The 14,768-nt window shown below is 48.8% G+C and overlaps 1 protein-coding gene and 1 gene segment (V, D, J or C); both read right to left on the reverse strand.

Moving 5' to 3' along the window:
• The window catches only part of LOC141992842 (T cell receptor beta chain MC.7.G5-like), a 187,815-nt gene extending 179,394 nt beyond the window's left edge, over positions 1 to 8,421 (reverse strand). The window contains exons 1-2 of the mRNA XM_074962187.1: positions 8,296 to 8,421; positions 7,725 to 7,978 (exon numbers count right to left, since the gene is read on the reverse strand). Of these exons, the coding sequence (XP_074818288.1) occupies positions 7,725 to 7,978; positions 8,296 to 8,338 (297 nt within the window). The 5' untranslated portion in view covers positions 8,339 to 8,421. The remainder of the gene's footprint in view (positions 1 to 7,724; positions 7,979 to 8,295) is intronic.
• The window catches only part of LOC141984978 (T-cell receptor beta chain C region-like), a 239,587-nt gene that overhangs the window by 195,060 nt on the left and 29,759 nt on the right, over positions 1 to 14,768 (reverse strand).

Raw genomic sequence — 14,768 nt, forward strand, 5'->3', positions numbered from 1 at the left:
TGTGATTGGAATAACAGAGACTTGGTGGGATAACTCACATGACTGGAGTACTGTCATGGATGGATGGATATAAACTGTTCAGGAAGGACAGGCAGGGCAGAAAAGGTGGGGGAGTTGCACTGTATGTAAGGGAACAGTATGACTGCTCAGAGCTCAAGTATGAAACTGCAGAAAAACCTGAGAGTCTCTGGATTAAGTTTAGAAGTGTGAGCAACAAGGGTGATGTCATGGTGGGAGTCTGCTATAGACCACCGGACCAGGGTGATGAGGTGGACGAGGCTTTCTTCCAGCAACTCACAGAAGTTACTAGATCACAGGCCCTGGTTCTCATGGGAGATTTCAATCATCCCGATATCTGCTGGGAGAGCAATACAGCGGTGCACAGACAATCCAGGAAGTTTTTGGAAAGTGTAGGGGACAATTTCCTGGTGCAAGTGCTGGAGGAACCAACTAGGGGCAGAGCTCTTCTTGACCTGCTGCTCACAAACATCGAAGAATTAGTAGGGGAAGGTAAAGTGGATGGGAACCTGGGAGGCAGTGACCATGAGACGGTCGAGTTCAGGATCCTGACACAGGGAAGAAAGGAGAGCAGCAGAATACGGACCCTGGACTTCAGAAAAGCAGACTTTGACTCCCTCGGGGAACTGATGGGCAGGATCCCCTGGGAGAATAACATGAAGGGGAAAGGAGTCCAGGAGAGCTGGCTGTATTTTAAAGAATCCTTATTGAGGTTACAGGGACAAACCATCCCGATGTGTAGAAAGAATAGTAAATATGGCAGGCGACCAGCTTGGCTTAACAGTGAAATCCTTGCTGATCTTAAGCACAAAAAAGCAGCTTACAAGAAGTGGAAGATTGGACAAATGACCAGGGAAGAGTATAAAATTATTGCTCGGGGATGCAGGAGTGAAATTAGGAAGGCCAAATCACACCTGGAGTTGCAGCTAGTAAGAGATGTTAAGAGTAACAAGAAGGGTTTCTTCACGTATGTTAGCAACAAGAAGAAAGTCAAGGAAAGTGTGGGCCCCTTACTGAATGAGGGAGGCAACCTAGTGACAGGGGATGTGGAAAAAGCTAATGTACTCAATGCTTTTTTTGCCTTTGTCTTCACGAACAAGGTCAACTCCCAGACTACTGCACTGGGCAGCATAGCAATGGGGAGGAGGTGACCAGCCCTCTGTGGAGAAAGAAGTGGTTCGGGACTATTTAGAAAAGCTGGATGAGCACAAGTCCATGGGACCGGATGTGCTGCATCCGAGAGTGCTAAAGGAGTTGGTGGATGTGATTGCAGAGCCATTGGCCATTATCTTTGAAAACTCATGGCGATCGGGGGAAGTCCCGGACGACTGGAGAAAGGCCAATGTAGTGCCCATCTTTAAAAAAGGGAAGAAGGAGGATCCTGGGAACTACAGGCCAGTCAGCCTCACCTCAGTCCCTGGAAAAATCATGGAGCAGGTCCTCAAGGAATCAATTCTGAAGCACTTAGAGGAGAGGAAAGTGATCAGGAACAGTCAGCATGGATTCACCAAGGGCAAATCATGCCTGACTAATCTAATTGCCTTCTATGACGAGATAATTGGCTCTGTGGATGAGGGGAAAGTGGTGGACATGTTGTTCCTTGACTTTAGCAAAGCTTTTGACACGGTGTCCTACAGCATTCTTGCCAGCACGTTAAAGAAGTATGGGCTGGACGAATGGACTATAAGGTGGATAGAAAGTTGGCCAGATTGTCGAGCTCAACGGGTAGTGATCACTGGCTCCATGTCTAGTTGGCAGCCAGAATCAAGTGGAGTGCCCCAAGGGTCGGTCCTGGGGCCGGTTTTCTTCAATATCTTCATAAATGATCTGGAGGATGGTGTGGATTGCACCCTCAGCAAGTTTGCAGATGACACTAAACTGGGAGGAGAGGTAGATACGCTGGAGGGTAGGGATAGGATACAGAGGGACCTAGACAAATTAGAGGCTTGGGCCAAAAGAAATCTGATGAGGTTCAACAAGGACAATGCAGAGTCCTGCACTTAGGACGGAAGAATCCCATGCACCGCTACAGACTAGGGACCGAATGGCTCGGCAGCAGTTCTGCAGAAAAGGACCTAGGGATTACAGTGGACGAGAAGCTGGATATGAGTCAACAGTGTGCCCTTGTTGCCAAGAAGGCCAATGGCATTTTGCGATGTATATGTAGGGGCATTGCCAGCAGATCAAGGGATGTGATCGTTCCCCTCTATTCGACATTGGTGAGGCCTCATCTGGAGTACTGTGTCCAGTTTTGGGCCCCACACTACAAGAAGGATGTGGAAAAATTGGAAAGAGTCCAGCGGAGGGCAACAAAAATGATTAGGGGACTGGAATACATGACTTATGAGGAGAGGCTGAGGGAACTGGGCTTGTTTAGTCTGCGGAAGAGAAGAATGAGGGGGGATTTGATAGCTGCTTTCAACTACCTGAAAGGGGGTTCCAAAGAGAATGGCTCTAGACTGTTCTCAGTGGTAGATGATGACAGAACAAGGAGTAATGGTCTCAAGTTGCAGTGGGGGAAATTTAGGTTGGATATTAGGAAAACCTTTTTCACTAGGAGGGTGGTGAAACACTGGAATGCGTTACCCAGGGAGGTGGTGGAATCTCCTTCCTTAGATATTTTTAAGGTCAGGCTTGAGAAAGCCCTGGCTGGGATGATTTAGTTGGGGATCGGTCCTGCTTTGAGCAGGGGGTTGGACTAGATGACCTCCTGAGGTCCCTTCCAACCCTGATATTCTATGATTCTATGATTCTATGAAGGAGCAGGAGCATGTGCACCAGCAGTCAGTGTCGGGTAGGGGATGGGACAGGGCACCAGCCTGGGTGCAGGGCAGGTGGACATTGGTGCTCAGCGCACCAGCTGTCAAGGAAGGTGGGGGCACAGGGTGCCAGGCACTAGCTGCCGGGGGGGGGGGGGTCCACAGGGCACCAGCTGCCAAAGAACTGCCAAAAGAATGGCAGTAGGAACTACCAGGATGCTGCTTCCCAGCCTGATGCCCCCCACCCCCATACCTTTACAAGTCTCAGTAGTTCCTTTTACTCCCCCTGCTATTCCTCTGCCCACCCTCAATTCACAGAAATCTCTCCATGACCCATTCAGCATTTGACAGCATATTGAGACTGCTAATGGGGCAGTGTTTGTGCTGGTGATTTGAGTGATGGGAACACCTGCTCTAACAGAAAAAGCAAGAGATCACCAAACTCCTTTCTCACAGGCTACCAAACAGCCATTGATAGAAACAACTTTCAATAACTCCCAGCCTGGGTGAAATCTGTGACCTGGGGGTGAAAGGCTGTGGGCCCCATTTCTGGTCCCCATAAGCAAGCCAGTCTCAGCAGGAGTATAGGGGTTATTTTGATGGTTGAACCCATTTTGTACTTTGGCTTGTGCACCTGTACACCACTGCCCCCTGCCGCAAGAGATATGTCATAGCTAAGGCCAAGATTTTGTCGTGGTTATTTTTAGTAAAAGTCATGGACAGATCACAGGCAATAGATAAAAGTTCACAGAAGCTGTGACCTGTCCATGACTTTTGTGGCGGTGGCTCCATTGTTTCCCCCACCATCGTGGTGGCTGGGAGCTGTGGAGTCCCTGCCACCCCCCCGCCCTATGCAAGGCTGTTGCCCTTTGCTGGAACCTGTAGGAGGGCCCCCTGAGGAGGCTGTCACTGAACCTTGCAGGGGGATCCTGAAGAGGCTGTGGCCTCTCATTGGAACCCTGCTGGGGCCCTGCTGGCTGCCAGCTCCAGTCCTGCAGCTCCAAGGGCTGAAGCAGAAATGTCACAGAGGTCTCTGGAAGTCACAGATTCCATGACTTCCATGACCTCTGTGACATAAACGTAGCCTTAGTCGTAGCTGCTCAGGTATGTACAAGTTTCCTCTGCAAAAGTAATGTCAAAACCCGCTACTGACATATTTTGCTACCAGTAGCAGTTACTGGCCTCTATGGATGTTCTTTTTCTGCCCTGTCCCAATTTTCTACCTCTCCACCTTTCCCATCCTTTGGTCCAGTGTAACACACTCTTGACAGGAAGTCAACCACATGTCACAATTTGTTACCCCTGGAGCAGAGTATGAGAAAGGTGAGAGGTGGCAAATATGCCCATCCATCACAATTTGCTACCTCTCCCCTTTCTTGCCCTCTGCTCCAGGGGTAGCTAGTGGTGACAGACTGGATTGTTCCTGTCACAATTTACTAGAATTTTGTAATCTCTATTTTAAATGTGGACACAAATAAAAAGAGATATTTTTCAAAATTTGGAAACTTTATTATTGTAGTATAATATATTGTAAAAATAGCTTACATTACATTTCAACTTTTTTTCAAAAACAAGCATCTAAACATATTTTTAGATACAGAGTTAACATTTTTTTCTTGACTGAAATGTACATTACAATTAAACTTCTCTATTACTCATTTATATTCCAGCTGTACAATTCCAAGAAAACCAAAATATTTCTCCTAAAACCCAGTCATCCAAATTAGTCACCTCATGCTTAGAAAAGACTTCTTGATGCTTCTCTAGCAAAGCACTTAACTTAGCCACCCATGCAGGAATCAGCCCTTGGGGCTCCGCTTGAACTGGAACTGGAAGTTTTCCACCACGTCTTTCTTGAAAAGAGGTAATTTCTCCCTTCTCTTTACCCGCAGCTCATTTCCATTCTCTTCCAATTTCCAAAAGCCTCATCTCACTGAGGGCTGCAAAATCAATGCCCAATTGATGTAATTCTCTATCAATTATGTCTGTTTTCTGAAGTTCATAGTCTTTCAGTTCAAGTCCAGTTAACATAATGCAAATGTTCCAACAAGTTGAGAGCCTGGAAAGAAGAAGGTAGAAGGATGCTTTTTTAGCCCATCTTTTCTAGAACCTTCCCCAGATTGGAGCAAGCAGGCCACCCCTAACTAGGGCTGCTTGGACATCCAAGTTCCTGCCAAGTACCTGAGTCCCTCCCCACCAGAACAAGCAATGATCCCATGTTCTAGGTGTCCCTAGCCTCTGACTGCCAGAAGCTGGGAGTGGGCGACAGGGGACCACTCGATGACTGCCTGTGCTGTTCATTCCCTCTGGGGCACCTGGCACTGGCCACTGTTGGCAGACAGGACACTGGGCTAGATGGGCCATTGGTCTGACCCAGTAAGGCCATTCTTATGTTCAGTAAAAATTACAGTAGATTTTTGCCTTTATTATGAGATAGTATACTTCCCTTATTGAATACTTTGGAACCAAGTTCTACATACCAGCCATGCCATGTGACCTCTGCACAATGTTGACAAAGGTAAATGATGAAGTGCTAAAACTAATAAGAATAATCAATAAATATTTTAAAAAGTAAACAAGGATCAAGACGATTTTTAAAATGGATTGCAAGAAAGGGAGTGCAATTCAGGGAATCACAGCATCAGCAAAGACAAATTTGTGAACTGCTAGGAGACTTTATGCAGGTGTATAAATTGATAAGGGAATCTTTAAAATACTCAAAATGTGTGACACACAGGTTTTTTTGGGAAGGGGGCGTAAAATATTTCACTGAATCAGGTCTCCTTTAGCGCCTCAGGACATTATATCAGAAAGGGAAGAGCTGCTGTGTCTAGGCACTAGGATGCCTTTAAGGACCCAACCCTGGGGAGCAGGTGCTGAGACGTACTGTCTTGTGAGAAGGGAAATAAAAAAGCCCCTCTGCCCTCCACCCTATATCTGTAAACATGGAAGGTGGCTCATCCCACCATGGTAACTCTGTGCCTCCTTGTGCCAGGGCTTTGCCCTCTGCCACCACCTGGTAGTGCCTAGCATTGCCAACTTTCTAATTGCACAATCCAAACACCCCTGCCCTGCCCCACCCCTTCCCCGAATCCCCGCCCCTGCCCCATCCCTTTTCCAAGGCCCTGCCCCTGCTCACTCCATGCTCCCTCCCTCCATCGCTTGCTCTCCCCTCCCCCCACTCACTTTCACCTGTCTGGGGCAGGGGGTCAGAGTGCAGGAGGGGGATGAGGACTCCAGCTGGGGGTGCGGGCTCTGGGATGGGACCGGGGATGAGGGTTTTGGGGTGCAGGAGAGGTCTCCGGGCTGTGGCAGGGGGTCAGGGTGCGGGAGGGGGATGAGGACTCCAGCTGGGGGTGCGGGCTCTGGGGTGGGGTCGGGGATGAAGGTTTGGGGGTGCAGAAGGAGAATCCGGGCTGGGGCTGAGGGGTTTGGAGTGCGGGAGGGGGCATGGGGTACAGGGTCCCAGCAGCACTTACCACAGCTCCCAGGAAGCAGCTGCCCGGTCCCTGCAGCCCCTAGATGCATGGGCAGCCAGGGAGGCTCTGTGTGCTGCCTCACACCCAAAAGTGCCACCCCTGCAGCTCCCATTGGTTGCGGTTCCCGGCCAATGTAAGCTGTGGAGCTAGGGGCTGCAGGGACCTGGTGGTCACTTTCAGGAGCTGCGTGGAACTAGGGCAGGCAGGGAGCCTGCCTTAGCCCCGGGCCCCCGCTGCGCCGCTGACCAGGCTTTTAACGGCCCAGTCGACAATTCCAACTGGAGCTGCCAGGGTCCCTTTTTGACCAGGTGTTCCAGTTGAAAACCAGATGCCTGGCAACCCTAGCAGTGCCTCACCCCTGGGCTTAACCCCAGCTCCTACCCCACTCCCTGATTTTTCCCCTCGCCTCTCTCCTGCCCCTGCCTCCAGCTGTTTGAGCCCCCTGCACAGTCCGTTTCTGTCTCCTGCACAGACTTTGCCCATCCCCCTGCTCCGATTTGCCCCTCTTTGCCCCCTTTTAACCCCTGTAAACAGCAGGCAGCAGATTTTACTTACAAGTGAAGGCAGAACAAGGGCAATGGCTTCAAAATATGTTACTGAGCATGCTTAGTCCATATGTGCTTGCTCAGTGCAAGCCAAGCAGCAAATTATGTCTTGTAGCAGTTTTTGACATTACAGCTATCTCCTGTGCCTACTGAGCTATGGCTCTCAGCAGGGCAGAAATCGGTGGTGCTGTCCCTGGGGCTGGAATTGTGCTCTGAGGAACAGTGGCCTTAGGGGTGTGCAGTTGTTCCAACCAGGGCCTTAATGTGCAAAGGAGAAAAAAGAAAAGTGGGGAATGAGAGAGGCGAGGTGAAGAGAGGAAAGGGGTAAAAGAGGGGAAATGAGAGGAATGAGCAGCGAGGGGAGAAAGCAGAAGAGCACAGAAGGGAGAAATTATGTCCTACATCCAGCCTGAAATGACTCCCATTGTTCAATTTCATCCTATTGAAGGGAGGAGGAAGAGAGGAGGGAATGAAAGAAGAAATTACGGAACAGAAAAGGGAGAGGGGAGTAAGGAGAAAACAATGAGTAAACTGAGGGAAGAAGAGAGAAGAGACATGAAAAGTAAGAGAATCGAATAGAGAAAGGAAGGACGAAAGAACTCAGTGAGGGTGAAGAGAGATGAGAAGGAGAGAGGAACAGAAAAATAGAGGAAGATGTAGAAGAGATAAGGAGGGATAGAGGAGAGGTGCTGAAAAACAGGAGAAAGGAGAGAAGTGAGGAGGATAGAGAGGGAAGTGAGCGGAGTAGAGATGAAGCTGTTAGAGCAGGAAGGAGTGTTTCTGATACAAGATGCAAAGGTGTGTGTGCGTGTGGGGGAAGGGAAGTCCTTTCCCTTTGCTGGGAGGTTTATACTAAGAACTTTCGGCAGTTGAGTCACTGTGTGATCTTGCTTAGCACAGTAATATATGCCTGAGTCTTGCACCTGGGCTCTCTCTGCAGACAGAGACAGGACATTGTTTTTTATCCCACTGCTCTGGAAGTGACCTTCAAATGGCTTCTCAACATTTGCACTGGAACCTTCTGTAGAAAACATCACCAGCTGCAGCCTTGCGTCCTTCCCCACAGCCTGCTTGTACCAGTACCTGGTCGTGATTTGGGTTGTTGATAGAGAGCAGTTCAGTGTGAGTGGCTGTCCCTGACTGACCACTGTGCCTGGGGGTTGACGGATAGCCCATCCTGTAAGGAAATGGAAATTAAATTAGATGAGGGTTTAATGTGATTTCTGGCTAGAGATCAGGAAACATTTCCAAAGGTGAGGGGTCTACCACGGGGTGGAAGATTGATTACCGCCTTCATTTTATAACCTCACTGCAGACATCCTTAGAAAATATAACATTGGAAACCACACCACAGGAGCTGGGGACTGTGCGCAATGGGAAAAATGCCCTCTAAAAGTTGTCCCATCTCCACTGTCTCTGATAAGAGCAAACAGATCTGTACATGCGTTTATGAGCTGTTGGTTAATTTAATGGATTTCAATGGTGCTCACTTACCCCAAGGGGACAGGACAACCATGAAGAGCAAACAGGGAACCATTGGGTACCTGCACGTCTGGCTGCAGATCTCTCTGAGACAGCTGCATAGACACACACAGCCTGAGCCTGAATCAGAACTTCCAACCTCTGGCAGAGCTGGCAGAGACTGTGAGACAGGAAGTGATGAGAGAGAGAGAGTGAGTTTTGTTCGGGGGGGGAGGGTGGGGAGGCAGAGTGAGAATATTCAGTGAGACAGCAGCTGAATCACTGTAATACATGTTAGCAGGAGATACAACCCATACACAGCTGTGTGTATGATCCTAATTGCTACTGTGGGGGTATTTGTGTGGAGGAGTAGGGGCATTTTGGGTGTTTGTTTTCAGTTCAGTAACAGAACTAGGAGCTGGAGGAAAGAGCCAACATGAGAGTCAAGCAGTTTTTTCTCTCCTCCTCACTCTTCTCTCCAGACTCCCACTAAACATGCAAGCTACAGAGAGATCACACAGCATACCTTCGAGTTTGTTGTATGGGTTTATCACATTTTTCATGCCCCTGAGATCTGCCCATTCATATCACACAAGATCTGAACAGTCAGCAGCTAGGAATCGCTTCGTTCTCTACCAGAGCTGGACTGGAATCTGCTGTGTTATTCTCCACATGCACACAAGAAGAACTGGTGTTAAACAAATAAATGCCTTCATTAATAACTTTACATTCACCTGACAGCACCGTGCCTGCTCTCAGCAACTTTCTGATCACAGCAGCCTTCCAGTTCCAAGTTATCTTGACATTTCTCTGTGACGGTGAGACTTTGAACTCTCCAGCAACACCCTACGCTCTGTCACAACTATAGCTGCTGCTCCACACACCTGTGGCCTAGCGTCTTGAGGTCTAATATTGTCTGCAACTATTCACTGAATTTGCAACACCGTGTGCACCAATGGGAATGTTGCCGGCACCCAGTGCCGGAGGCAAGCAACAGCAGGGGTTCGTTGCCCCGTGTGCGTCACCCAATAAACACAATGGGGTGGAGAAGCAGAAAAGTTTATTTGGAGCTCCAAAGAAGGTACAGGGAGAATAGAATCTCAAATCCTGCACATTGAGCAGGCAGGGTCACATACCTTTATACTCCTTATCTCTATTGCATTACACATCAGCCAAGTAAAACTGCTTTGCCTTATATGGGTTACAACAATACTTTTTCCGGCAACCTTTAATGAGCATTTTAGCAGTTCAAAACAACAGCACAGCCTGCTTAGCCTTGCGATTAATGAGGCAAATAAGCAGCTTTGGCCTTGTAGCTGATTCCTGCCATTATCCTAACATGGCGCCAGCAAAACCTACACAAAACAGCTCTATCAGCAGCTGCAGCATTACTTTGGGAGTACAAGGGCTTTCTCAGACCAGCCAGGACTGAATTCTGTGAAGGGGGGTTGAGCAAAGAGACTTCCTCGACACTCTTGGCCTTCCATCCCCTCGACTTACCTAGTGGCCATGCCTTGGGACCCCAACAGGAAGACACCGTTACTGAGCTCACAAGGACAGACTGCTATAGCATAAATAACACTATAGGCAGTTCTCTCATATGCGGTACGCAGCAGTGGTGTTTGTGCGCACTCATCCCCAAGTCAGCTGACCATTTCTTTTCTTAAACTTCTGATTCAGCTCAATTGTTAAGGGATCTTAACTCCACTGGAGTTCAGGATGGCACTGCCTTTAGCCATCCACGCTCACTGTGTCTGTGTATGAGCTGGTGACTGTGACACTGACAGTCTGATGTGCCAGGGTCCCCTGAAGCTCTTGATGAAAATACCCTTGCAGGCTCAGTTTCAACACTCGCTCTCCCTTATATGGAACTTCCTCTCCACTGACACCACTCTCATTTGCTGCTGGTCACATTGCAGATTTGTTAGATGGACAGAGGCCTCATTAGGGCATAGAAGAAGGGTGCCACCAAATCTGTTCCTCTCCTTCCACAGTGATGCCAAGCAGGAGGAAAAGGCACCCACCAGGGACTGGGATGGGGAGCTGCTCTCTCTCTATGTAGATACCTATCCCTCTCTTTCTCTCCATTTCCTTTTGCTGCACCTCTCTGGAGCTCTTATTCACTGCCCTCCTCGGCTGCAGGCCCAGCAACACAGGGCTATGTGATGTAAGTGCAACTGGGAATCACAAGGATGAAGGGCTTTGTTGTGTTCCTCTTGATTGTGTAGTTATCTGGGGTCATATGTGATGTGTTGTCTGCACCTCTTAGGGAATGAAGAGGACTTCCAGCATCCCTTCCAGTGCCTGTCTCTTCTAATATATGAAGTCATACATACTGTCCACCGGAAGAGAGGGGACACCCAGAAACCCATGGAGATGCGAAGGCAGCTCCACAGACTGCAGCCACCCCCCTGCAACACACTAGAGCACTTGTCTCAGCCACTGTAGCCAGGACAGGAGGTCAGGGAGGGCCAGAACGGGATAGCATTGCAGGGGAGTGGGAATGGGCTTAATGACTGGATTGGGGAAAAGAAAGAAAGAAAGAAAGAAAGAAAGAATAGTAGAGAGGACAGGGACTAAGAGAAAATCATTTGGAAAGAAAAAGGAGGGCAGGAGAGAGAAAGAGCCGTATCCTGAGATGTATGGCATGGCAGTTCTTGGGGATCTTTACAGCCCATCTGGAGACACCGTATGTATCCTAGACAATTTGACTAGGAACCATGGCCCTGCAACAACCTTCTGATTCATAGGTGTGTGCACTCCCTCTGTTTCCTCCCATCTCTCTGGGTTTTTGCTGGCTGTCTCAGGGCTCTGTGTCACTGTGCAGTGCTGCACGCACAGTAATACACAGCCGAGTCTGACAGTGAAAGGCTTCTCCATGTTAGGTCCCATTTTGTGTTGTTCCTCAGGGCTGTCATGGGCTCAGCTGTGAAGTTGGTGCCAGGTCCACTTGCTAGAGAGCTGAAGAGTCCCTCCAGCTCCCTGCCTTCCCGTCGCCTATACCAGTACATCCAGTTGCAGCTGGTTTGTTTCAATGTACACTGCAGGGTTTTCGGATTCTCCTGAGCCCCTGTGAGAAAGGGCTGCTGCTCCACATAGGCTGACCCCATACCTGGAAAAGAAGCATTAAAAAAACTTGACAGAAATATGAGGGACGCGTGAATGCAGAAAATGGGGAGGTGGGGGAGGGAGAGAAAAAAAGTTTGAAAGAGAGAAACACAGAGAGAAAAATGAGAAGGAGAAAAATACAGAAAATGGAAAAGACCTTGCCTGTGCAAACAAACAGGGATCTTTGTGCAATATTCTTGGCTGAGATTTGCCTTCCCTGTGGACTGAATTGACTGGACGTACATTAGGAGTCTCCCATCTGGGATTCACTCTTGGTTCTGACAGTCTCAGGTGGGTGTATTTTAACTCTTAAATCTCTGGTCCTTGGTGATTCTCTCCATTCCTCCCAGCATCTCAAAGCAGATGAGACATGGTCTCCAAATATCCCCTCATACCTGTCTCAGTGACGAGAATGTGTCCCTCAACTTGGGATCAACTTGGGACTCTGGGCCTACCTGCCCCACCCCATTCCTTTGGTCACTCAGACTGTACCTGGGACCCAGAGGAGCAGTGCTGAGAGCACGAGATATTGCCACATGCTGGTAACTTTCCTCTGCTTTGTCTCCACCACACTGTGGGTTTCCTCCTCTCTGCACCTCAAGTTGAAAGCGAGCTGAAGAGCAAATATGCTCCTCAGTGGGAGGAGAAACAAAGTGGTGTCCCTTTATGGAGAGAGTTATGGCTGCCTATATCCTCTTCTCTCTCTGCTTCCTGGAAAGCCAGTTTCATGAATCCCTTGGAGACTGTTGTCTTGTCCCCTTTGCCTGGATGATGCCTTCTTGCCACTAACACAGAGATGAGAATTTCTCCTCAGGAATGATGAGGGAGAAGATGCTATCACAGGAGAGGACTTGTGCCATGTAGCAAGCCACATATCCTAGAAGATATGGACAGGAGCTCCTGACAGGTGACTAGAGTGACCCCTTGAGGCTTAATGGGTTTCAGGTACTGAGGCTGGATTATTCACAGAAGGACAGAATGTGAATTATATTTATTGCTTAATACAGTCTTGTGATAATCAGAAGGATAGGTTTATATTATCTCTCTATGAATGTGTGTTAGTACTAGAGTCCTTCGGTCTGTTTCCTGGAAATTAGGATAAAGCACGAAGAAGAAGATCATCTGTAAGGTTTTGTCAGAAGTTATTCCACAATAAAGTAGGGTCTGAATTTGAAGGGCAATAGCTATCCTGGAATAAGAGTCTCCTCACGGGGAGCTATTCTGGAATAGCTATTCCAGTCAGTTTCCCAGAATCCCTAAATAAAAACCTAGCTCGTTCAAGGTTATTACTCTGAGCAAATTATTCATCAAGTGATGAGGATACTAAGAAGTCTGGGGCATGTCAGTGTAACACATGGGTTAATGCATGTGATCATGGCTCCCTCTAGCGACTGGCTGGCAGAGCTGATGAGAGGGTGAGGGAGATAGGGGAGAGCACACCTGACTGGTGTCCTGTGTGTGCCTGTGAGGGAGCTCTCTGATCACAGCAATATTCCAAGCCTTGCATTGCTAAGGATATGTCTACACTACAAAATTAGGTCGAATTTATAGAAGTCGGTTTTGTAGAAAGCGTTTTTATACAGTTGATAGTGTGTGTCCCCACACAAATGCTCTAAGTGCATGTAGTCGGAGGAGTGTGTCCACAGGACCGAGGCAACCGTCGACTTCCGGAGCGTTGAACTGTGGGTAGCTATCCCACAGTTCCCGCAGTCTCCGCCACCCATTTGAATTCTGGGTAGAAATCCCAGTGCCTGATGGGGCTAAAACATTGTCGTGGGTGGTTCTGGGTACATATCATCAGGCCCCTGTTCCCTCCCTCCTTCCATGAAATCCAGGGCAGACAATTGTTTTGCGCCTTTTTTCTTGAGTTACCTGTGCAGACACCATACCACAGCAAGCATGGAGCCTGCTCAGCTCACCGTCACCATATGTCTCCTGGGTGCTGGCAGACATGGTACTGCATTGCTACACAGCAGCAGTTTATTGCCTTTTGGCAGCAGACAGTGCAGCATGACTCGTAGCCGTCGTCAACATAGTCCTGGGTGCTCTTTTAACCGACCTCAATGAGGTCAGGGGTGCCTGGGCAAACATGGGAGTGACTCAGCCAGGTGATTTCCCTTTTAAGTTTTGTCTCATGGTGATTGAGTCCTACCGGCAGTGTACTGTCTTTTAATCAGCAGCCAGCAGAAGACGATGGCCAGCAGTCATACAGCACCGTCTTCTGCCAAGCACCCAGGAGATGACGATGGCTAGCGGTTGTGCTGCACAGTCTGCTGCCAGCAAGATGTATAAAGATAGATGAAGTGGCTCAAAACAAGAAATAGACCAGATTTGTTTTGTATTCATTTTCTCCTCCCTCCCGCCGTGAAATCAACGGCCTGCTAAACCCAGTTTTGAGTTCTATCCTTGAGGTTTTGAGTTCTATCCTTGAGGGGGCCATTCAGTTTCTTGCAAAGCCACCCCCTTTGTTGATTTTAATTCCCTGTAAGCCAACCCTGTAAGCCATGTCATCAGTCACCCCTCCCTCCGTCAGAGCAATGGCAGACAATCATTCTGCGCCTTTTTTCTGTGCAGACGTCATACCACGGCAAGCATGGAGCCCGCTTAGATCACTTTGGCAATTAGGAGCACATTAAACACCACACGCATTATCCAGCAGTATATGCAGCACCAGAACCTGGCAAAGTGAAACCGGGCGAGTAGGCGACGTCAGCGTGGTGATGAGAGTGATGAGGACATGGACATAGATTTCTCTCAAAGCACGGGCCCTGGCAATGTGGCCATCATGGTGCTAATGGGGCAGGTTAATGTGCTGGAACGCCGGTTCTGGGCTCGGGAAACAAGCACAGACTGGTGGGACCGCATAGTGTTGCTGGTCTGGGACAATTCCCAGTGGCTGCGAAACTTTCGCATGCATAAGGGCACTTTTATGGAACTTTGTGACTTGCTTTCCCCTGCCCTGAGACACAAGAATAGCAAGATGAGAGCAGCCCTCACAGTTGAGAAGCGAGTGGCAATAGTCCTGTGGAAGCTTGCAATGCCAGACAGCTACCGGTCAGTCGGGAATCAATTTGGAGAGGGCAAATCTACTGTGGGGGCTGCTGTGATGCAAGTAGCCAACGCAATCAAAAATCTGCTGATATCAAGGGTAGTGACCCTGGGAAATGTGCAGGTCATAATGGATGGCTTTGCTGCAATGGGATTCCCAAACTGTGGTGGGGCCATAGATGGAACCCATATCCCTATCTTGGCACCGGAGCACCAAGCTGGTGCGTACATAAACCGCAAGGGGTACTTTTCAAAAGTGCTGCAAGCACTGGTGGATCACAAGGGACATTTCACCAACATCAATGTGGGATGGCCGGGAAAGGTACATGATGCTTGCATCTTCAGGAACT

Source organism: Natator depressus, chromosome 1 (genome assembly GCF_965152275.1).
Source record: "Natator depressus isolate rNatDep1 chromosome 1, rNatDep2.hap1, whole genome shotgun sequence".
Taxonomy (NCBI): Eukaryota; Metazoa; Chordata; order Testudines; family Cheloniidae; genus Natator; species Natator depressus.